Genomic DNA, 21,309 nt, shown 5'->3' with positions numbered 1-21,309 from the left:
AAAAATAAAATATATGGAAAATAGGGTAAAATGATTCCATACAATAGAAAATTGGAGAGAAATAAATTTGAAATCATTTTGGTATTTTTAAAATGATTTTTATGAGGTTTTATTTCAACAGTAGCACTCTTTGCTTTATTTAAAATTTGTGTGGGTTTTATTTGATGCTAGAAAAATGTTCATGTTGTAGAAAATCTTTTTCTAAATTTTTTGATATATTATATGCCTATATAATATTTTTATTTTTTTGTTTGCGTGGAAAAATGTTTATAAAAAAGAAAAAAAAATTCTTCCTCTGCCGACTGGGCCGGCCCGTTATCGCCAGGCCGCGGCCCAGCCCAGCGGCCGCCCCCCCCCCCCCCCGACCGGGCGTTGATCTCCGCCGCCCGTACGCCATCGCCGCCGCGCCGACCTCGGCGTCCGTGCCGAGGTCGGACTCCTCCGGCCCCTTCCGCAAGCCACCGGCCGCCCCGGCCTTTATATACTCCCCCCGGACCTCTCTCTCCTCTCTCGCCGCCCCGCGCCGCTCTTCGCCTGCGCCGCCGCGCCGCACTTTCCCCGTGCCGCCGCTGCCGCAGCACCGCCGCCTCTCGCCTCGCGCCGCCGCCGCACCTCCGCCCGCCGCCGCGCCGCTGACACCGCCGCCGCTGTCGCATCTCGTCGCCGGAGCCGCCGCCCCGATCCAAGCCGCCGCCGCCGCCGTTGAACCGCCGGTTCTTCCAGACTGGTAATAAACCGTCCCCGGTTCGCCGGTTCTCTCTTTAGGGTTTCGGTTTTTAATTTAAACCCGATTTATTATTTAGTTCAGTTATTTAGTGAACGTTCTTTAGTTAGGATTCGGTAGTGAATGTTTTCGTTTGTTAGCGTTCGGTAGCGAACGTTCGTTATTTAGTCTTTTTCTTTTCTTTTTAATTTCGGCCAGGGACCCATCCGTGAATATTTTATTTACAAATTAGTCCCTGTTCTTCAAACGTTCGCTACTCTTTGCTCGTTAGTCGGAATTAGATGAAACCAACGCCCACTTCTTCGTTACAATCCCCTCTATGCAGATAATCAACTTAAACATATTTTTGAAAGTTTTAAAATTTGAATTCAAACAGAGTTGTATTCAAACTTCGTTTGATCTTAACTTAAGTCTTATAACTCCATTTGAGTTGATTCTTTTTGCAAATCGAAGCTCTTGACCTAAACTTTCTGATAAGGCCAAATTCACATAATTTTCATACTGTTAGAATTGTTTTATGTTGCAAGAGTTATTTGCTTGGTTTTGATGTTTTCCGAATTGTCTTCTTCATTCTTTCTGATCTTTTGAGTGATTGCTTATGTGTGGTTACTATTGCTTGCTTACGCTAGATTGACCGAAGTGTGACGAGTAGAACTGTCAGGAGTTATGAGTGCGAATCATCTTCATCAACAGTACAGGCAAGTTCACACTTTGATCATATCCCTTTCATACCCAGTTTTTATGCATTAGTTTCACCCTCAAACATTGCATGGTTAGGAATTGATAACATGTGGGTATTGGGAAGTAGTTGATGAGGTAGGAACCTATTGTCTTGCATTCAAATCCTGGGTGTTACTACGTCATGCTTATACTGCTATGCTATGCTCGTAGACGTGGTTTGGTTTTGAGAGAATTCATGAAAGATGTGAGAGTTATTGTTAACTAAGGTTTAACTTAAGGTGGCTACTTTAATACACATCTGGGTGGATTGGTTGGGGCACCCTGGAGCACCCAGTGGTTTGCCCGGGCACCTGGCGAACCCAGTGCTTGCCCAAGGGGATCTCGGAGTACCCGTGTGATCACCCTATGGAATGCCACCCAGGCTCAAAGGGATCATAAGATTATTCATGCTAGAAACTTCCGTGTGCAGCCACAAGCCATTATGGGCTCTGGCATAGTTGAGTATGTTGTGTGACCTCTTTCAATGGTAGGATAGCAGATGTAGGGGGTGTAGGTGGTACTGTCTACCCAGAGTAAATAGTTAATGCTTCTGAAAGACTGTGTCTCGGTCATCCGTTTCTCAAACATCATGAAGTGCGAGAAAACCAACGGAGGAGATCGAGTCTTGTGGGGAAAAGTGCGCAAACCTCTGCAGAGTGTACAAACTAATCATGATTAGCCGTGTCCTCGGTTATGGACATCTTGAGTCTCTGGTATTTGGATTATCATGTTGATCTCAACACTTTATTTAATTAATTTGAGTGGGTTAATGATTATTATTTTGGGATTGAGTTGGAGGAACCTTCTCAATATTTTCAACAAAATTTGTAGTTAAATAAAATATATTCCTTTGTTGTAGGGAAAAATTAGCTTTATGCAAAATTAAACTTATAGCCTCCACCAGCCAAATATGCATGTAGTGATAGCCATTATTCAACATTGCTCTACAGTGTAAAATTGCTTGTACATTCAATGTACTGACCCTTTGTGGCTGCAACGTCTCATGTTGCAGGACATCTTACGATGAGTAAGTGATACATTAGGGTTACGATTTCTACACTCAACCTTGCCATTGGTGTTGATGGGAATCCACAACCTTGTTGTTACTTCCACTATATGGATTGAGGTAATAGTATTTACGTTATTTCATACATGTGATTTACCTCTGTTATAAATCCTCGAGTACTGTGTGTGTCAGCATACCGATCCAGGGATGACACTTAAGCACAGAGACTTGACCGTCTGAGGTCGGATCGCTACAATCCCATCTCAGATTTCATGGCCTCAAGCCATTTTGCGGAATATGGGCTCATCATCGCTTCCTCATAGTTCGTAGGTTCATCATGGTCTAGTAACATGACTTCCAGAACAAAATTACCATACCACTTTGGTGCGGACCGTACTCTGGTTGACCTACGAGGTTCGGTAGTAACTTGATCTGAAGTTTCATGATCATCATCATTAACTTCCTCACTAATTGGTGTAGGAATCACTGGAACTGATTTCTGTGATGAACTACTTTCCAATTCGGGAGAAGGTACAATTACCTCATCAAGTTCTACTTTCCTCCCACTCACTTCTTTCGAGAGAAACTCCTTCTCTAGAAAGGATCCATTCTTAGAAAAAAATGTCTTGCCTTCGGATCTGTGATAGAAGGTATACCCAACAGTTTCTTTTGGGTATCCTATGAAGACGCACTACTCCGATTTGGGTTCGAGCTTATCATTTTGAAACTTTTTCACATAAGCATCGCAACCCCAAACTTTAAGAAACGACAGCCTTGGTTTCTTGCCAAACCATAGTTCATACGGTCTCATCTCAACGGATTAGATGGTGCCCTATTTAACGTGAATGCAGCTGTCTCTAATGCATAACCCCAAAATGATAGTGGTAAATCGGTAAGAGGCATCATAGATCGCACCATATCCAATAAAGTACGATTACAACGTTTGGACACACCATTATGTTGTGGTGTTCCAGGTGGCGTGAGTTGCGAAACTATTCCACATTGTTTCAAATGAAGACCAAACTCGACTCAAATATTCGCCTCCGTGATCAGATCGTAGAAACTTTATTTTCTTGTTACGATGATTTTCCACTTCACTCTGAAATTCTTTGAACTTTTCAAATGTTTCAGACTTATGTTTCATTAAGTAGATATACCCATATCTACTCAAATCATATGTGAAGGTCAGAAAATAACGATACCCGCCGCGAGCCTCAACACTTATCGGATCGCATACATCAGTATATATTATTTCCAATAAGTCAGTTGCTCACTCCATTGTTCTGGAGAACGGAGTCTTCGTCATCTTGCCCATGAGGCATGGTTCGCAATCATCAAGTGATTCCAAAAGTCCATCGGCATGGAGTTTCTTCATGCGCTTTACACCAATATGACCTAAACGACAGTGCCACAAATAAGTTGCACTATCATTATTAACTTTGCATCTTTTGGCTTCAATATTATGAATATGTGTATCACTACGATCGAGATTCAATAAACCATTTATATTGAGTGTATGACCATAGAAGGTTTTATTCATGTAAATAGAACAACAGTTATTCTTTGACTTAAATGAATAACCGTATTGCAATAAACATGATCCAATCATATTCATGTTCAACGCAAACACCAAATAACATTTATTTTAGGTTCAAAACTAATCCCGAAGGTAAAGGGAGTGTGCGATGGTTATCTTATCAACCTTTGAATCACTTCCAACACACATCATCACCTCGCCCTTAACTAGTCTCTATTTATTTTGCAACTCCCGTTTCAAGTTACTACTCTTAGCAACTAAACCAGTATCAAATACCGAGGGGTTGCTATAAACACTAGTAAAGTACACATCAATAACATGTATATCCAATATACCTTTGTTCACTATGCCATCCTTCTTATCCGCCAAGTATCTAGGGCAGTTCCACTTCTAGTGACCATTTTCTTTGCAGTAGAAGCACTTAGTTTCAGGCTTGCGTCTAGCTTTGGGCTTCTTCATGGGAGTGGCAACTTGCTTGCCATTCTTCTTGAAGTTCCCTTTCTTTCCCTTGCCCTTTTACTTGAAACTAATGGTCTTTTCAACCATCAACACTTGATGCTTTTTCTTGATTTCTACCTTCGCCGATTTCAGCATCGCGAAGAGCTTTGGGAATCGTTTCTGTTATCCCTTGCATATTATAGTTCATCACGAAGTTCTAGTAACTTGGTCATAGTGACTGGAGAACTCTGTCAATCACTATCTTATCGGGAAGATTAACTCCCACTTGATTCAAGTGATTGTAGTATTCAGACATTCTGAGCACATGCTCACTCGTTGAGCTATTCTCCTCCATCTTGTAGGCAAAGTACTGTCAGAGGTCTCATACCTCTTGACACGGGCATGAGTATGAGATACCAATTTCAACTCTTGGAACATCTTATATGCTCCGTGGCGTTCAAAACATTTTTGAAGTCCCGGTTCTAAGCTGTAAAGCATGGTGCACTAAACTATCAAGTACTCATCATACCGAGCTTGTCAAACGTTCATAACGTATGCATCTGCTCCTGCAATAGGTCTGTCACTTAGCGGTGCATCAAGGACATAATTCTTCTATGCAGCAATGAGGATAATCCTCAGATCACTGACCTAGTACGCATCATTTCTACTATCATCTTTCAACATAGTTTTTCTCTAGGAACATATCAAAAATAAATGGGGAGCTACATCGCGAGCTATTGATCTATAACATAGTTATGCAAATACTATCAGGACTAAGTTCATGATAAATTAAAGTTCAATTAATCATATTACTTAAGAACTCCCACTTAGATAGACATCCCTCTAGTCATCTAAATGATCACGTGATCCAAATCAACTAAACCATGTCCGATCATCACGTGAGATGGAGTAGTTTTCAATGGTGAACATCACTATGTTGATCATATCTACTATATGATTCACGCTCGACCTTTCGGTCTCCAGTGTTTCGAGGCCATATCTGCATATGCTAGGCTCGTCAAGTTTACCCGAGTATTCCGCGTGTGCAAAACTGGCTTGCACCCGTTGTATGTGAATGTAGAGCTTATCACACCCGATCATCACGTGGTGTCTCGGCACGACGAACTGTCGCAACGGTGCATACTCAGGGAGAACACTTATACCTTGAAATTTAGTGGGAGATCATCTTATAATGCTACCACCAAACTAAGCAAAATAAGATGCATAATGGATAAACATCACATGCAATCAAAATATGTGACATGATATGGCCATGATCATCTTGCGCCTTTGATCTCCATCTCCAAAGTACCGTCATGGTATCTATGGTCACCGGCATGACACCATGATCTCCATCATCTTGATCTCTATCAACGTGTCGTCACATGGTCGTCTCGCCAACTATTGCTCTTGCAACTATTGCTATCGCATAGCGATAAAGTAAAGCAATTATTTGGCGCTTGCATCTTATGCAATAAAGAGATAACCATAAGGCTTCTGCCAGTTGCCGATAACTTCAACAAAACATGATCATCTCATACAACAACTTATATCATCACGTCTTGACCATATCACATCACAACAAGCCCTGCAAAAACAAGTTAGACGTCCTCTACTTTGTTGTTGCAAGTTTTACGTGGCTGCTATGGGCTGAGCAAGAACCGTTCTTACCTACGCATCAAAACCACAATGATTTTTCGTCAACTATGTGCTGTTTTAACCTTCAACAAGGACCGGGCGTAGCCACACTTGGTTCAACTAAAGTTGGAGAAACTGACACTCGCCAGCCACCTGTGTGCGAAGCACGTCGGTAGAACCAGTCTCGCGTAAGCGTACGCGTAATGTCGGTCTAGGCCGCTTCATCCAACAATACCGCCGAATCAAAGTATGACATGCTGGTAAGCAGTATGACTATTATCGCCCACAACTCACTTGTGTTCTACTCGTGCATATAACATCTACGCATAAACCTGGCTCGGATACCACTGTTGGGGAACGTAGTAATTTCAAAAAAATTCCTACGCACACGCAAGATCATGGTGATGCATAGCAACAAGAGGGGAGAGTGTTGTCCACGTACCCTCGTAGACCGTAAGCGGAAGCATTATGACAACGGGGTTGATGTAGTCGTACGTCTTCACGATCGACCGATCCTAGTACCGAAAGTACGACACCTCCGCGATCTGCACACGTTCAGCTCGGTGACGTCCCATGAACTCACGATCCAGCAGAGTATCGAGGAAGAGCTTCCTCAGCACGACGGTGTGATGACGGTGATGATGAAGTTACCGGCGCAGGGCTTTGCTTAAGCACTACGACGATATGACCGAGGTGGATTATGGTGGAGGGGGCACCGCACACGGCTGGAAACAATCAACTTGTGTGTCCTAGGGTGCCCCCTACCCCCGTATATAAAGGAGCAAGGGGGAGGCCGGCCGGCCCTTGGGGCGCGTCAGGAGAGGAGGATTCCTCCTCCTAGTAGGAGTAGGACTCCCCTTTCCTACTCCTACTAGGAGGGGGAAAGGAAGGAGGAGAGGGAGAAGGAAAGGGGGGCACCGCCCCCCTTCCCTAGTCCAATTCGGACCAGAGGGGGAGGGGGCGCGCGGCCTACCCTGGCCGGCCCTCTCTCTCTCTCCACTAAGGCCCATGTGGCCCATTAGTTCTCCCGGGGGGTTCCGGTAACCCTCCGGCACTCCGGTTTTCTCCGAAATCACCCGGAACACTTCCAGTGTCCGAATATAGCCGTCCAATATATCAATCTTTATGTCTCGACCATTTCGAGACTCCTCATCATGTCTGTGATCACATCCGGGACTCCGAACTACCTTCGGTACATCAAAACACATAAACTCATAATACTGATCGTCACCGAACGTTAAGCGTGCGGACCCTACGGGTTCGAGAACTATGTAGACATGACCGAGACACGTCTCCGGTCAATAACCAATAGCGGAACCTGGATATTCATATTGGCTCCCACATATTCTACGAAGATCTTTATCGATCAAACCGCATAACAACATACGTCGTTCCCTTTGTCATCGGTATGTTACTTACCCGAGATTCGATCGTCGGTATTTGAATACCTAGCTCAATCTCGTTACCGGAAAGCCTCTTTACTCGTTCCATAATGCATCATCCCGCAACTAACTCATTAGTCACATTGCTTGCAAGGCTTATAGTGATGTGCATTACCGAGAGGGCCCAGAGATACCTCTCCGATAGACAGAGTGACAAATCCTAATCTTGATCTATGCCAACTCAACAAACACCATCGTAGACACCTGTAGAGCATCGTTATAATCACCCAATTACGTTGTGACATTTGATAGCACACAAAGTGTTCCTCCGGTATTCGGGAGTTGCATAATCTCATAGTCTGAGGAACATGTATAAGTCATGAAGAAAGCAGTAGCAATGAAACTATAACGATCATCGTGCTAAGCTAACGGATGGGTCAAGTCAATCACATCATTCTCTAATGATGTGACCCCGCTTATCAAATGACGACTCTTTGTCCATGGCTAGGAAACTTAACCATCTTTGACTAACGAGCTAGTCAAGTACAGGCATACTAGTGACACTCTGTTTGTCTATGTATTCACACATGTACTAAGTTTCCAGTTAATACAATTCTAGCATGAACAATAAACATTTATCATGATATAAGGAAATATAAATAACAACTTTATTATTGCCTCTGGGGCATATTTCCTCCACTTACTAAGCCGGGTTCGTTGTGTGCCCGGGTCCTGAAAGGCAGATACTATCCTAACAGCAATTTCTGACACGCTTCTGTGCCTCGGACAGCTTCCGCTACTTGGCGTGGTATTATTCATGGCCGTGACCTGCTGAAGAGAGGTGTTCAGTGGGGCATTGGTAACAGACGAGATACAAAAATCCTCTCTGATCACTGGATTCCGTCTACACATCCGGGTATGCTGCAGCCTCTATCGCCTATTCCGACCTCTGCTACTGTCCATTGCCTTATCAATGAGGAGAGGGGGGTGTGGGATGAGGAGTATGTAAGAGCTTTTTTCCCGGCAAGAGTGGCAGACGACATTATGCAAATCCCAATCAACAGGCGGGAATGACTTTGCTCGCTGGCCGTTTACCAAATTTGGTGTTTATACTGTTAAGTCTGCGTACAATATGGCGAGAACCAGCAGGTTTCTGAATGCGCGGAGCAATAATGGTTTGGGTCAGTGCTCGGGCTGGCCTGGGGAGGAGAAGTTGTGGAAAGCCTTGTGGCGTGTCAAGGTTCCCAACAAAATGAAGATTGTTCTCTAGCGTCTAGCTCACGACTGCCTTCCTTCAGGTGACCAGCTTCGGCGACGTCAGGTCCCAACCCGGACGGACTGCTGTTTTTGTGGTCGGCCCGAGAGTGTGGAACATGCCCTACTCTTCTATCCCCATGCTCGCGCTGTGTGGGATGCGCTCAAGGCATCCTTCAACATCAAGGTCCGTCGGTCGTCCTTCTCATCTCCCAAGCAGTGGCTCTTCGACTACCTTTCTGGTTTCTCGGATCAGGAAGCGACGATCATCACTGCCTCCATTTGGCACATTTGGGAGGCTCAGAACGCGGCGAGGAACGAGCCGGTGCCACCGCCGCCGGGGCGTACTGCTGCCAGGGCCAAGGCTTATATTGATCTGATTCTCCAACACCTCTACAAGCCTGTACTTGCTTTCAGGCGTGAGACCTCGTCACTAATCATCTATGGTCTCCGCCGCCGCAGGGTACAGTGGTGGCTTTCTTTGATGCAACTCTCTTTGTCTGAGGAGCTGCACATATCCGGTATAGGGGTGGTGGTGCTCAATCATGATGGCTTGTGTGTAGCTGCCTATTCTGAACCGTTGAGGGGTGCACTGTCTCCAGAGGTGGTGGAAGCTTTAGCACTCCGTCGGGCGATTAATCTTGCGCGGGAGGAGGGCTTTGATGATATTATCTTCAAAACGGGTTGCCTGTTGGTGGTGTAGCGTTTGAAATCTTCATCCAGAGACCACTCGGTGGTGGGCTCCATTCTCATGGACGTCAAAGAAATGGCAAATGGTCTTTCTTCTGGCTTTCCAGCATGTTCGTCGGCAGTTCAATGTTTTAGCTCATGTCTTAGCTAGATCAAGTTTGAGCTCTTCTAGTCCTTGTATTTTTCATTCTGCTCCGGATTGCATTCGGAAGACTCTGCGTAAATTTGTTGCTTGATCAATAAAGGCCGATGTTCTCTAAAAAAAAGGGTTCCGACACCTCCCGTCCCCAGAGCAATAGTCGTGCGGAAAGAGAACCGCCGGCCTTGCCGGCTGGGAAAGGTGGAGATCTGAAGAGGGAGGGGATCTAGCAGGCGTCAACTAGGTATGTATTTTCTGATTTAATTATTTCAATCGATTTTCTCATTTAGTTTAGAAACACACATGTCATGGTGGGAATGTGTCCCGCGTAATTTGATCGCCATTTTGTATCGTGTCGCAGTATGGAAACACGACGCAAGCGTATGGGCACGTAAAGGGAAACTGGATGGTTCCGTGCAGGAGGAGGACGTGCATGCACGTGCACCGGTCCATCCATCACGTAGAACGTAGGAAGTGTACACCAATGGCAAATTGATGGCTTATAAATAGCACCCATCCGCATCGATCTCCGGCCACCACCACCCAACCCGCGGCCCCAAACCTCTCTCCCCGCTTTCCCGGAGACAGATCCAGCCATGGGCGCCGCGGCGAGGAGGGCGCCCGAGCAGGAGCAAAGCTGCAAGGCCACGGAGGACTTCGACGCCGCCAAGCCGCCGCCCTTCCGCATCGGCGACGTGCGCGCCGCCGTGCCCGCCCACTGCTGGCGCAAGAGCCCACTCCGGTCCCTCTCCTACGTCGCCCGCGACGTCGCCGTCGTGGCCGCGCTGGCCGGGGCCGCATGGTGGCTCAACAGCTGGGCCGTGTGGCCGCTCTACTGGGCAGCGCAGGGCACCATGTTCTGGGCGCTCTTCGTCCTCGGCCACGACTGGTACGCGCCTCTTCCTTCCTCCGGCCGGCCGCCGCAATCGATCCATTAGTTAACCAGATCGTCGCCGTCCCAGGCAATGCTGATTACTATTGAGATACAGTAATGACTATTCTTGTAATGCAGTGGTCACGGGAGCTTCTCAGACAGCGGGACGCTCAACAGCGTCGTCGGCCACCTGCTGCACACCTTCATCCTTGTCCCATACAACGGATGGTTAGCATCTTTCGATTTTTCTCATCTTAACATAAACACAGACAGTTTAGTATGCACCCAAACTCTGAACATGCACAGATTATGAACACAAACGCTGCAAATTTTGGAACATAAGTGATGCAGTTTGATACAAATTCTGAAAGTCTACGAATCGGGCTGCAATTTCTATCATGATTTCATTTAGGAAACAAAAATAATAATCATGAAAAGGAGCTAAAATTCGGATCAAACCGATGCAATCGACAAGATGCGAAACAGAGTTTTCGCACCCTATTAAAAAAGAGAAAAGGTTCAGAGAAATATCTCCCGACAACAGTTTGAGTTGTTTAACACTAGTGCACAGTCCCCTACGTCGGCCACATTGAAAATTACACCCACATGGAGACAAAAACGTGGGTCACCCAAAACGACGGGCACAAGCCATGCGTCGTGCATGCCATGCAAGATTCTGAATTTTATTTTACTTATTTCGCAAGGTTCTGCATTTTCTTGTGCGGCAATTTATTTATTTTTGCGGGGCAGCATCTGCATTTTCTTGTGCAGCAATTAATTAATTTATTACTCCCTCTGTAAACTACTCCCTCCGTTCCAAAATAGATGACCCAACTTTATACTAAAGTTAGTACAAAGTTGGGTCATCTATTTTGAAACGGAGGGAGTAATACTATAAGAGTGTTTAGATCATTATTTTAGTGATCTAAACACTCTTATATTAGTTTGCGGAGGGAGTATTTTTTTGCGGTGCAGCAATTAATTCTTGATGCTTTGATCTAGTGATGCTGTAGTTAGCTTTGGCTGATGGAGCATTTATGTTTGTTATGGCATAATTCAGGAGGATCAGCCACAGGACGCACCATCAGAACCATGGCCACATCGACAAGGACGAGTCATGGCACCCGGTTAGTAGTCCTACCCTCATCGTACAAAACACTACCCGCCAGCATTATTGCAATTCAGATTCAGAGCTGCTAGACCATTCGACAGATATTTGTAGGCTAAGATATTGAATTATTCATATGTACACATTCTACTAGTAGGTAGTAAAAGGTTTGTGAGAGAGTTTGGCAGATTTGAGGTGAAGGGTGAAAAAGGACAAGCAAGCATTGCTTTCAGCCCAGCCTGAGATGCAGAGTGCACATGCAGTGGAGCAGAAAAGGGGAGAGAACACTGCTGCTAGTAGATATGATTAGGCTGCCAAACTAAGCTGCCCCTAAAGATCCATCCATCCATCCAAGCAAAAGCTAGCTAGCGAGATGTGGTCCGTCCTTTCCTAGATACCACTACTAAATAATGCCAGCCAAACACAAGCTGCAAGTGCCGGCTAAGTAGATCTACTCATCATGTCTGTCACGTGATCAGATCTGCATCTTGCTACTGCCTGCTAAGTTGATCGCCGTATATCAGCAAAGATGCGCATCGAATCTTACCTTGGCTCCTTTGCTTAGTCACCCACCAAACTAGACCATTTCATAATGCAAAGGTCCCTTTCATGTCGATTGCATGGCTGTCGTTATCATAGTCATAGACCAGCAGGCCTTGCCCTTTTCAGTCAGGTTCGGCTGCTTGCTGTGGAGTTGTGGTTGTGGCATCAGTCAATTGCAATTTTAACCAAGAAAAAATTGCAATTTTAACCAGGATCCTTAACATTTAACCTCAGCTGATGCGGATATAACTGAATTGAGCAGATTACCGAGAATTTGTACAAGGAGATGGAGCCAAGCACCAAGAAGCTACGCTTCTCACTGCCATACCCGCTCCTGGCTTTCCCTGTCTACCTCGTAAGAATCTCCTTCTCTGATGATTGATTGTGCTCTGCATCCTCGAGTCTCAGCTGAAAAACTGCACTGAATTCGTCTTCTGCAATGGCTCAACACCTGCAGTGGTACAGAAGCCCAGGCAAGAACGGTTCGCATTTCAACCCAAGCAGCGATTTGTTCAGCCCCAAGGAGAGGCTTGACGTGATCGTATCCACCACTTGCTGGTTCACGATGATCGCGCTGCTCATTGCCATGGCGTGTGTGTTTGGGCTGGTGCCTGTGCTCAAGCTCTACGGGGTTCCATATGCTGTAAGCGACTGCTAACGGTTTTGTTAGTACTGCTTGCTTCCAAGTCACTCGCACTGAACAACTAACTGATTGTGGTATCATCCAATGTGTATCATATAAAACAGGTGTTTGTGATGTGGCTCGATTTGGTGACGTACCTTCACCACCATGGTCACCAGGACCTCCCTTGGTATCGCGGCGAGGTACTTGCTATATTGATTATTATTGTTTTGAGGAAAATATATCAGTTAATTACAAGTATATATATGAAGAAGATCCATCTACGAATAGTTCATGAGTTAGCAGACTATTGTTTCCAAAAAATGTTAGCAGCCTATTTGTCATGGCAGATGGAACAAACAGTTACAGAAAAATAAGATTACCTCATCTTCTGAACATCTTAGCTACTATTAATGTTGATATCCAGTGAAAAATAATTACGCTACATAAACTTGTTTGTAATGCTGTCCCTTTTTGCGTGTTAAACTTGATCACCCCCCCCCCCCCCCCCCCCAACACACACACACACACACCACACAATGCGGTTTCGCTCTAACATGGTTTTACTATTTCACCAGCGCTCAATGTTTATTTGTCGACAACTAAACATATATTCTCTGTAATCATTCTTGCAGGAATGGAGCTACCTCCGTGGTGGCCTGACGACCGTGGACCGGGACTATGGATGGATCAACAACATCCACCATGACATTGGCACTCATGTCATCCACCACCTCTTCCCTCAAATACCTCACTACCACCTAGTAGAAGCAGTAAGCGCACTACTACTACTATGCTAAACATATATATGTACTTACCTACTAATGCTGAGTGCTGTGTACTGAAACTACGGCTTTCTCCTTATTTTGTGAACAAAAAACAGACCAAGGCAGCAAGGCCAGTACTGGGAAGATATTACCGCGAGCCAGAGAAGTCAGGTCCACTGCCACTTCACCTCTTCCATGTCCTCCTCAGGAGCTTGAGAGTCGATCACTTCGTGAGCGATGTTGGAGATGTTGTCTTCTACCAAACTGACCCAAGCTTGAATGGCGATAACTGGACGAAAAATGGCAAGCACAAGTGATGTAAGATGGAGAGATATCATAGCCTGCTGGAGAAATTACCAGAACGGGCTTCCTGCTAAAATCAAAGCATGTCGGTCTGCAACAACAGACAGGATGTGTTGATTGGTTGATGAGATTCAGACCATTCATTAGAATTAGCATTCTCCAATCTTACCAGTTTTGAATGTGGAGTTATGTAACAAATTAATGAAACTTCTTAGACTATTGATCAGTCTGGAGTTTGTATGTGCCGGGCCTGGGAGAGTGGGCATTAATTTTGTGAGCCAGATTAAGTGCTCTGCGCCGTTTTTCTGATCTGAGTTATATGCTTGCTAATTAGAGTGTACAGATTGGCTACTCATCTTTGTGTAGATTGCTGGAACAGGGTTATGCATAATTATTACAAATCTCAACATGAACCTACACCACCATAAGCATAACAAGTTGGCCAAATTCCCAACGCTGAAAATATAAAATGTTGGGCCACTAACCTTACAAATTTCAATTTGAACCTTCGTCGCAAAACAAGTTGGCCAAACTCTTAGATACTAATTAGAATGTAAGCCACTAGCATTTACATATTTCAATATGAACCTACAAATTAGCAGGAGAAATTGGCCAAACCTGGAATTACCCACCGATTATGGACTTCAGCACTCTACCGCTGCATCACCATATATAACAGTGATATATTGGCAAATCCACAAGTGTTACAATCGATATATACTTGCCGATATACATGAAGGCAATGCATCATCAACTAGGCTACAAATTATTTCCCGGCAAAATAATGCTATACTATTGTGGACTAATAGCTAGAAATAATTACAATTATCCCTATACAGATACCATCATTTCACCATTCTAGAATTATTCTGGAGGGGAGCAAACCTCCAAAACCATTGTCCTCCCTGACTGCTGCCATGTCCTCACAGGCCACTAGTATAAGAGTGGAACTGCTGGCATGCTTACCACACTTGACCTTCAGTTCCCCTAGGCTTCCAGCGAACACCTGATCCAGCCAGGCCTGGAGAGGCCTCTTGCCCTCTGATGCCCATGCCGCTGCAACTATCTGCTCCATTGCACCGACATCAATTTCCAGTGTGCAGCCGGAGCCCAGAACTTTGCGGAGTGTATTGCTCAACTCCTGCAGCACGTAGTCGGCGACTTTGTCAAAGTCGAATGGCTTGAAATCGATGGACTCGTCAACCAAACACAAGAGGCTGTCCATGGATCTCTCTGGAGTGCCATATGAGTTGTCATTGCTGCCGCTGTGGTCATCAGCGTCGCTCGAACCATCCTCGTCGATGGGGAGGTTCAGGTCGAACGGAACACTTGATGTTCTGTGCAGTCGCTTGGAAATGCTCGGTGATTCCCCCTGCAGCTTTTCTTGGTCATCAGAAATGTTGAACTTTCTCTTGCTGACTGAACCCCCACAGTACAAAGATGCACGAATTTTGGCGAGAGGATGCCCGGGGGAAAATATCACCTTATCACCGTGGCCTTCACTCATGATCGCGGTACATGATTCTACCAGGATCTTCAGTTGATGCCCACTAGCTGCCAGGATCTTATCTTCAGTGAAAGTAAGACCCTCTTCCACTCCAACAGACACACTTTTGGAGCCTCTGGTTGTTCTTGTTGACAGCACAACAATGGAGTCATTAATGTCAACTTCCTTGCCACGCAAGTCTCGGAATCTACCAGTCTTACTGGCATGAGTCAGGGTGTCCTGGAGAAGGCAGTCAGCTTTATCGACATTATCAAGGAAGATGACAGATCGCCGTTTCTTGCTCAGCTCGTCAACAATATAGTCAGTGCCAGTCTTTCCTCTGTAGCTTGAGTCGGCCCAATCCTTGAGACTCAGGTCCAGATAAATCATGTTCTCTTTGCTGCCATGTACGAGCTCTGCAAGCGCCAAAGCAACTCTGCGTTTGGCCATGCAATCAGAACCATGAAAGCTAAACCACATGTCATTCTTCTTGTTTGGACCATGGCGCCTCTCCATTGACTTGCACCGCACAATGGAACCACAAATAGCACTCAAGGCTTCCTCCTGCCTTCCAACAACCTGGAACAGGCGTTCCACAAGTAGCTTGTAATTACTCAAATCAGAACCTTGTGCTCCGAGGTGTGAAGGTTTCTGCCAATGACCAAAAGCAGACAAACCTCCAGAAGCTGCTGAATGCCCAGCACTAGGTGATGTTTGCCCCATATTTGTGGAACTCTTGGAACAAGCAAAGGGTTGTGCAAAGATCTGAGGAGGTTTCAGATTCAAATCATCAACTTTCTTGGGTACAGATATCTCTGCATCAGCTACATGTTTGCAGCTGGCAGAATTTGTACCCTTGGAAGAAGATTCATGAGGCGTGCCTAAAACCAAGTCAGTCGCCACAGATGCAGCGGATGATGGTGACACGTGATCTTCGCGATCATGACAGTATGACAGGGTTTCATGTCGGGACTGCTTTTCATCACTCTTTGAAAACCCAGCTTGAAGTTCCAATGTAAGGTTGTCATTCCTTAAGTTAGAGATAGATGGGGGTGAAATACTCTTTGTGGTAGCATTGGTATGTGGAACAGACACTACAGAAGGTCTAATAACCTCCCTTTGAAGTTCAACTGATTCAGAACCTTTGCTCAGATTTTCTGCTCTTTCCCCATTGGCTGGAACACCAATATAATGCGGAAATAACTGGTATGGAACACTGTTGATCCTATGGCAGCCTTGGTGGAGCCGCAGGCAGTACTCGTTCCACTTCTTCTGTAGATTCGATATTTTTGAATTCAATACCATCTGATCTCTAACCTGCACTGAAGAAAAACTGTACATCTTTTATACCAATGATATTCAAACTTATGCATCTATCAAAACAACGGCATATGCATCAATTATTTAAAAGTCACAAAATATGTAAGCCGCTTCACACCTTGACTGCATCAAATCCATTGTTAGCACCTATCATGCTGCCATTCTGCAGCAGCGAAGGTAGACCTCCTTGGTGATGGTCTTCAGCTGTAATGCCACTTCCTCTAATGATAGTAGCAACTTCTTGCTCATATCTATCATTGCACTGTTGACACCGAAGGGCCGGAGGACAAGAATTTGCTGTGAGGCTGTTAGCTTCGTAGGTATCGCTGACAAGTCCTCCAAAAGGAATGAGCGAATCCATAAAGCTGCAAAACATGTTTGACATCGTTAGGCCAAAGATCACAAGAGCAAAATGGAGTACAGAGAACCCACATCAAGTCCTACTTCAATACGCCTATTCTGACTCTGCAGTTGCTTAAGTATAGCTGGTACACTTCTCTTTTCAGAAAAAAAAGGCTGGCACTTTTGGGTCCAATGCATCAGAACCTCATTGTTCAAAGAGTACTTGCTGTATCAGAATAGAATAATGTCTTTTCATGAAAATGCATTTCTTGAATGTTTAAAACCTTGTTTATTTCTCTCTTTTTATCTTTAGTGCCTGTATTCTTTTTTACCGAGGTACTCTGAATTCTTACACCCAATGACGGTGGAACAACAGGAATGATATACATACGACAAATTTTCGTACGACAACCATACAACAGTACTCCATCACCCTTCGATGGAATAGCCGGATCAATATCTGACGCGGGATAGTAGTATCATACAGAGATCGTATAAAAAATGTCAGACCAAAGCAATATTGGTGGAACAAATCATCCACCTTATGAATTAAATAGGACAGCTTAAAATTGTCAAAGGAGCAAAGTTCTTTAAAATAACCTAAATGAACAAACAAGAAGCTAATGAATGAGTAAACAAACGAGTAAAAACCATCTATACATCACACAAAAGGAAGATGGCTAGAAGAATTTAAATTAGTAACCAGCTCCCAGAAAGTGGAAATATGTAATCTTCTCATTGATATTTGAAATAAACCGGTCATTAGATTAATAAAAAAAATCCAGGTGGCAAACTCCTCACCATTGAAACCTCTAAAGGACAACGGAATCACGCGGATGAAAATCAAAACCATGACAACCACAGTAACACAACTTCAGTCTGTACTTTACTCAAACATCAACGTAACCTCCAAAGGCCATAACAACACACCTCAAGATAAGAGGCACGCTTATAAGTCAATAACTTAAGCATGCATATTACCAGGTCAAGCACTGAGAAAACAACTGTACTACTAAACGGGATGAGTAAAAACATTCAGAAAACAATCGACGTCACGAAAAAGTTGTACCATGTAGAATATTTAAAGACCTCTGTATAAACTCGACCAATCAGACATGGTAGAAAAATAATCAGGCCAATGAGCATACAGACAAATCTGCACTCAAAACATTACTAAACTAATAGTACGCCGATCATGGGAGTAAGAACCAGTAATCCTTGTTAGTAGGCAGTAGTAGTAACCAGACATCTAAGGAACATCCGAATATGATAAACAAAAGGTGCGCTCGCGCGCGCACGCACACACGCCAGTCACCACAATGGATGCCAATCAACTCAACCCTAAGCATAAACAATTGGCGAAAGGTAGAAAGAGAAGAGAATAGGATTCACCTTGCAGGCTTGGAGAAAGCCGCGGCGGTGGTTGCCTGAGGGATGAGCGCAGCGGGGCTGCCTCCGGCGCGCACTGCCGTGATCGGCAGCAGCTGGAGCTCCCAATCCTTGTCGAGCAAGGGGAACTTGGACAAGAAGGTGAGGTAGGTCTCGTACGTGGCCGACCACCCCATCACCCAGACACGGCCAGCTCTGTGCGTCTCCAGCACTCGCGTCACCTCCGCCACCACCCGGCGCCCCATCTCTTGGAGCTCGCCGTCGTCGGGGACCAGTTCTTTGAGGTCACCGATGCTTATGATGAGACCGGAGGTGGCGCTGGCCATGGCGGCCGCCAAGCCGAGCTCCGTCTGGTCGATGGAGCTTGTACCGACGGGGAGGACACGGTACGGCGAGAGGGCGGCGAAGTCGGCAGCGGCGGACGCAGCCCCGACGCCGACGAGCATGGGGTTGCGGCCTCGGGCGAGAACCTCGCCGATGCGGCGGAAGTTCTCCTCGCCGGTGCCGCCGGCGAGGCTCCCTGCGGCTGGCGAAGGCACGTCGGCGTCGTCGGCGGCGGCGAAGCTACAGAGGAAGAGAGGCGGCGGGCGGCTCCGCGTGGGGAGGCGGCCGAGCATGGGCATGGGCGGCGCAGGGCGGAGGATGGCGAGCTTGATGTCGCCGCTGTGGAAGCCCGCGTCGCTGAAGACGCGGCTGACGAGGGGGTCGTCGAGGATGGCGAGCACGAGCTGCGAGAGCTCGACCTTGACGGCGGCGGGGGCCTGCGCGGTGGCCGCCTGGTGGTAGAAATGGAAGGTGTCCGGGTTGCGGCGCTGGTTGGCCTGCGAGCGCTTGACGGCCGCCATGAGCGAGTTGGAGACGGGCGGCTCCGCGTTGTCGGCGCCGGAGGCAGAGGAGGAGGAGGAGGCGGAGGGGAGCCTGTCGAGCGAGACGGCGAAGCAGAGCTCGAGCGCCTTGAGCTGGACGCGCGGGGCATAGGCGGCGCTGCGTGCCCGCGCGAGCGCGTCGCGGAGGAGCGGCGGGGCGGGAGGGGCGAGCAGGGCGGAGATGAGGTGGAGCGAGGTTGTCTGCGCGTGGGCGCGGCGGCGCGCGGAGACGACGGCCGCGTCGAGGGCGGTGACGGCGGTCGGCGAGAGGCACTGCCGCGCCGCGGCCACCGGCGTCGGCATCGCCGGCGCACGCACGCGTGGAGGGCTGGGACTGGGATTGGGATTAGGGGAGCCGAGCGGGTCAGAGACAGGTGGTAATCACTGGAGGGACCTGGTTGCTATTATTACTTTTCCGCGCGCACTGGACGAAGAGTAGACTTCTGAGAGCCGGATTGGTAATAGTGGAAACATTGGGGGGGCGTCGGTCGCTGGAGCCGAGCCTGGAAGAAAATAATTGGCCAGGAAGGCAGGTGGAGAGGTTTATATATGGGCGATGATGATATCTGCTCTTCCTCTTTTCGGTGATGCGGTGGGGCCCACCTGACAGCGACGGCGATCGTGACAGTGAGTGCTGCTGCTTTCTGGAGTGGGGGAAAAGAAAATGAAAATTATCAATTTGGTGGAGGGAGCACCAAAGCATAGCATATATGCAGCTGAGCTCAGTGGCAGTACAAATTCTTCTTTTGGGTAGACCACTGTGCCGCGCTGTGGCACACTGCAGCCAAGCTTGATTGTTCTCTTCTCCTACAAAAGGGGGTGAAAGACAGTACCGCCAGCCATGAGATATGCAAAATCCTTCTAGGAAAGGCACCGGGATCTAGCGCTATGGATGCCCCCAGCTGGGACAGCACAAGGCTCCGGTTCTCTCCCGATGTCAGCTGCGCTCCGGCCTCCGGGTCTACTGCGAAATTTGGCTCATTGGCCCATCGGCAAAGATGTCATATTAATTGATTGAAACGAAATGATGCAGAATTTCTGTGCTGGCGGAAAGATAACGTTTACATCATTTCAGTTAGTTTCCCTCTCTTTTCGCCCCTCTCTGCTTGTGAAATCATTCATGCAAGCAAAAGAGTTTCCTATCGCGATGCTTTCGGAAATAGGAGGCCCTCAACTTTAGTTGGACAGGGACACCTGCGCTGCTCTTAGGATTCCACTGGTGCACCCCATTTGGTTTATTCTCAGCTCACATCTCATCCAAAAAGGTGTACAACAAATATCTCTACCCTGCAAGCTCGTGTATTTTACATGTCGTGTTGTAAACTAAGAGCATCTACAACGGGGCTCCTCGAACCACTCTCGTAGGTCCGAGCGGACGGCCCTTGACCGGTCGAAAAACAACAAACCAGACGGACACTTCAAATCGGCCTTAAACGTCTAGGTTGACCGACACCCCTCATATCTATCCTAAATATGACGGATATGAGGAGACTCGGACGTGTCCGTCACGTCAGTCCGGCCCACGCTAACCCACCCGACTCCACGTATAATCATCCCCATCCACTCTTCGACCAAACCCTAGCCACTTCACTTCGCCCACAAGCTTCCATTCAGTTTTCTTCGGCATGGTGGGCAGCGGATCCGAGTACTACACCTTCAGATCCGTCAACCCCGAACTCATCCAACGTGGCCCCGAGGAGGAGATGACCGCCAGGCTAGCGCTCCCCCGCTCCCGGGAGGAGGCCGCCCGATGGCAGCGCTCGGACTCCTTCCGTCAGGAATCCATTGTGTCCATCCAAACGACGCAAGGATCCGTCGGTAGGTGTGCGGTATCGTCGGCGCAGTCCGTCTCGCATCCAAACGCGCTGGCGGACGCGCAACCCCTCCGTTGGCGCTTCGAGGCGGAGGACGCACCATGGGCGTCATACGACGCAAACATCGTGTGAAGTGCCCGCCGTACGAGGCAGCGGGTGCGGGAGTGTGACGCCCGGATAATCAAGCTACACTAAACCTCTGCTAATGGTGCCACGTCACCTCGGTTACTGTTGATAAACTCGAGTTAGTTCAAAAACGATTCAAATTAAAATTTAAAATATAGGCAAACAGTAAAATTTTCAAATATCAGAACTAAAATGTTCGGGTTGTGTCAAATAAATCGTAA

General features: G+C 46.8%; 2 protein-coding genes across 2 annotated transcripts; one reads left to right on the top strand and one right to left on the bottom strand.

The window, feature by feature from the left end:
- Positions 1-10,055: 10,055 nt before the first annotated feature.
- LOC123096668 (fatty acid desaturase DES3) lies at positions 10,056-14,059 on the top strand. Its single transcript, XM_044518426.1, has 8 exons — positions 10,056-10,417; positions 10,541-10,630; positions 11,463-11,529; positions 12,316-12,408; positions 12,511-12,696; positions 12,801-12,878; positions 13,311-13,448; positions 13,559-14,059. Exons 1-8 carry the CDS (start codon positions 10,125-10,127, stop codon positions 13,757-13,759), a joined length of 1,146 nt encoding a protein of 381 aa, XP_044374361.1. The 5' UTR covers positions 10,056-10,124; the 3' UTR covers positions 13,760-14,059.
- A 355-nt stretch (positions 14,060-14,414) lies between these two features.
- Positions 14,415-19,689, bottom strand: LOC123096667 (protein DWARF 53). The gene is made up of 3 exons (XM_044518425.1): positions 18,286-19,689; positions 16,670-16,916; positions 14,415-16,548 (listed from the first exon to the last, which is right to left on the bottom strand). Exons 1-3 carry the CDS (start codon positions 19,449-19,451, stop codon positions 14,596-14,598), a joined length of 3,366 nt encoding a protein of 1,121 aa, XP_044374360.1. The 5' UTR covers positions 19,452-19,689; the 3' UTR covers positions 14,415-14,595.
- Positions 19,690-21,309: the final 1,620 nt, after the last annotated feature.

Source organism: Triticum aestivum, chromosome 4D, assembly GCF_018294505.1.
Source record: "Triticum aestivum cultivar Chinese Spring chromosome 4D, IWGSC CS RefSeq v2.1, whole genome shotgun sequence".
Lineage (NCBI taxonomy): Eukaryota > Viridiplantae > Streptophyta > Magnoliopsida > Poales > Poaceae > Triticum > Triticum aestivum.
Note: the sequence above shows the minus strand (reverse complement) of the source record. Positions and strands in the feature narration are given on the sequence as shown.

Coding starts and splice junctions, on each gene's coding strand:
- LOC123096667 (XM_044518425.1), bottom strand. CDS start 19,451: ATGCCGACGCCGGTGGCCGCGGCGCGGCAGTGCCTCTCGCCGACCGCC. Junction 16,917..18,285: donor GCTTTCTCCAAGCCTGCAAG/GTGAATCCTATT, acceptor CATGTTTTGCAG/CTTTATGGATTCGCTCATTC. Junction 16,549..16,669: donor ATGGATTTGATGCAGTCAAG/GTGTGAAGCGGC, acceptor TCTTCAGTGCAG/GTTAGAGATCAGATGGTATT.
- LOC123096668 (XM_044518426.1), top strand. CDS start 10,125: ATGGGCGCCGCGGCGAGGAGGGCGCCCGAGCAGGAGCAAAGCTGCAAG. Junction 11,530..12,315: donor AGGACGAGTCATGGCACCCG/GTTAGTAGTCCT, acceptor TGAATTGAGCAG/ATTACCGAGAATTTGTACAA. Junction 12,697..12,800: donor TCTACGGGGTTCCATATGCT/GTAAGCGACTGC, acceptor CATATAAAACAG/GTGTTTGTGATGTGGCTCGA.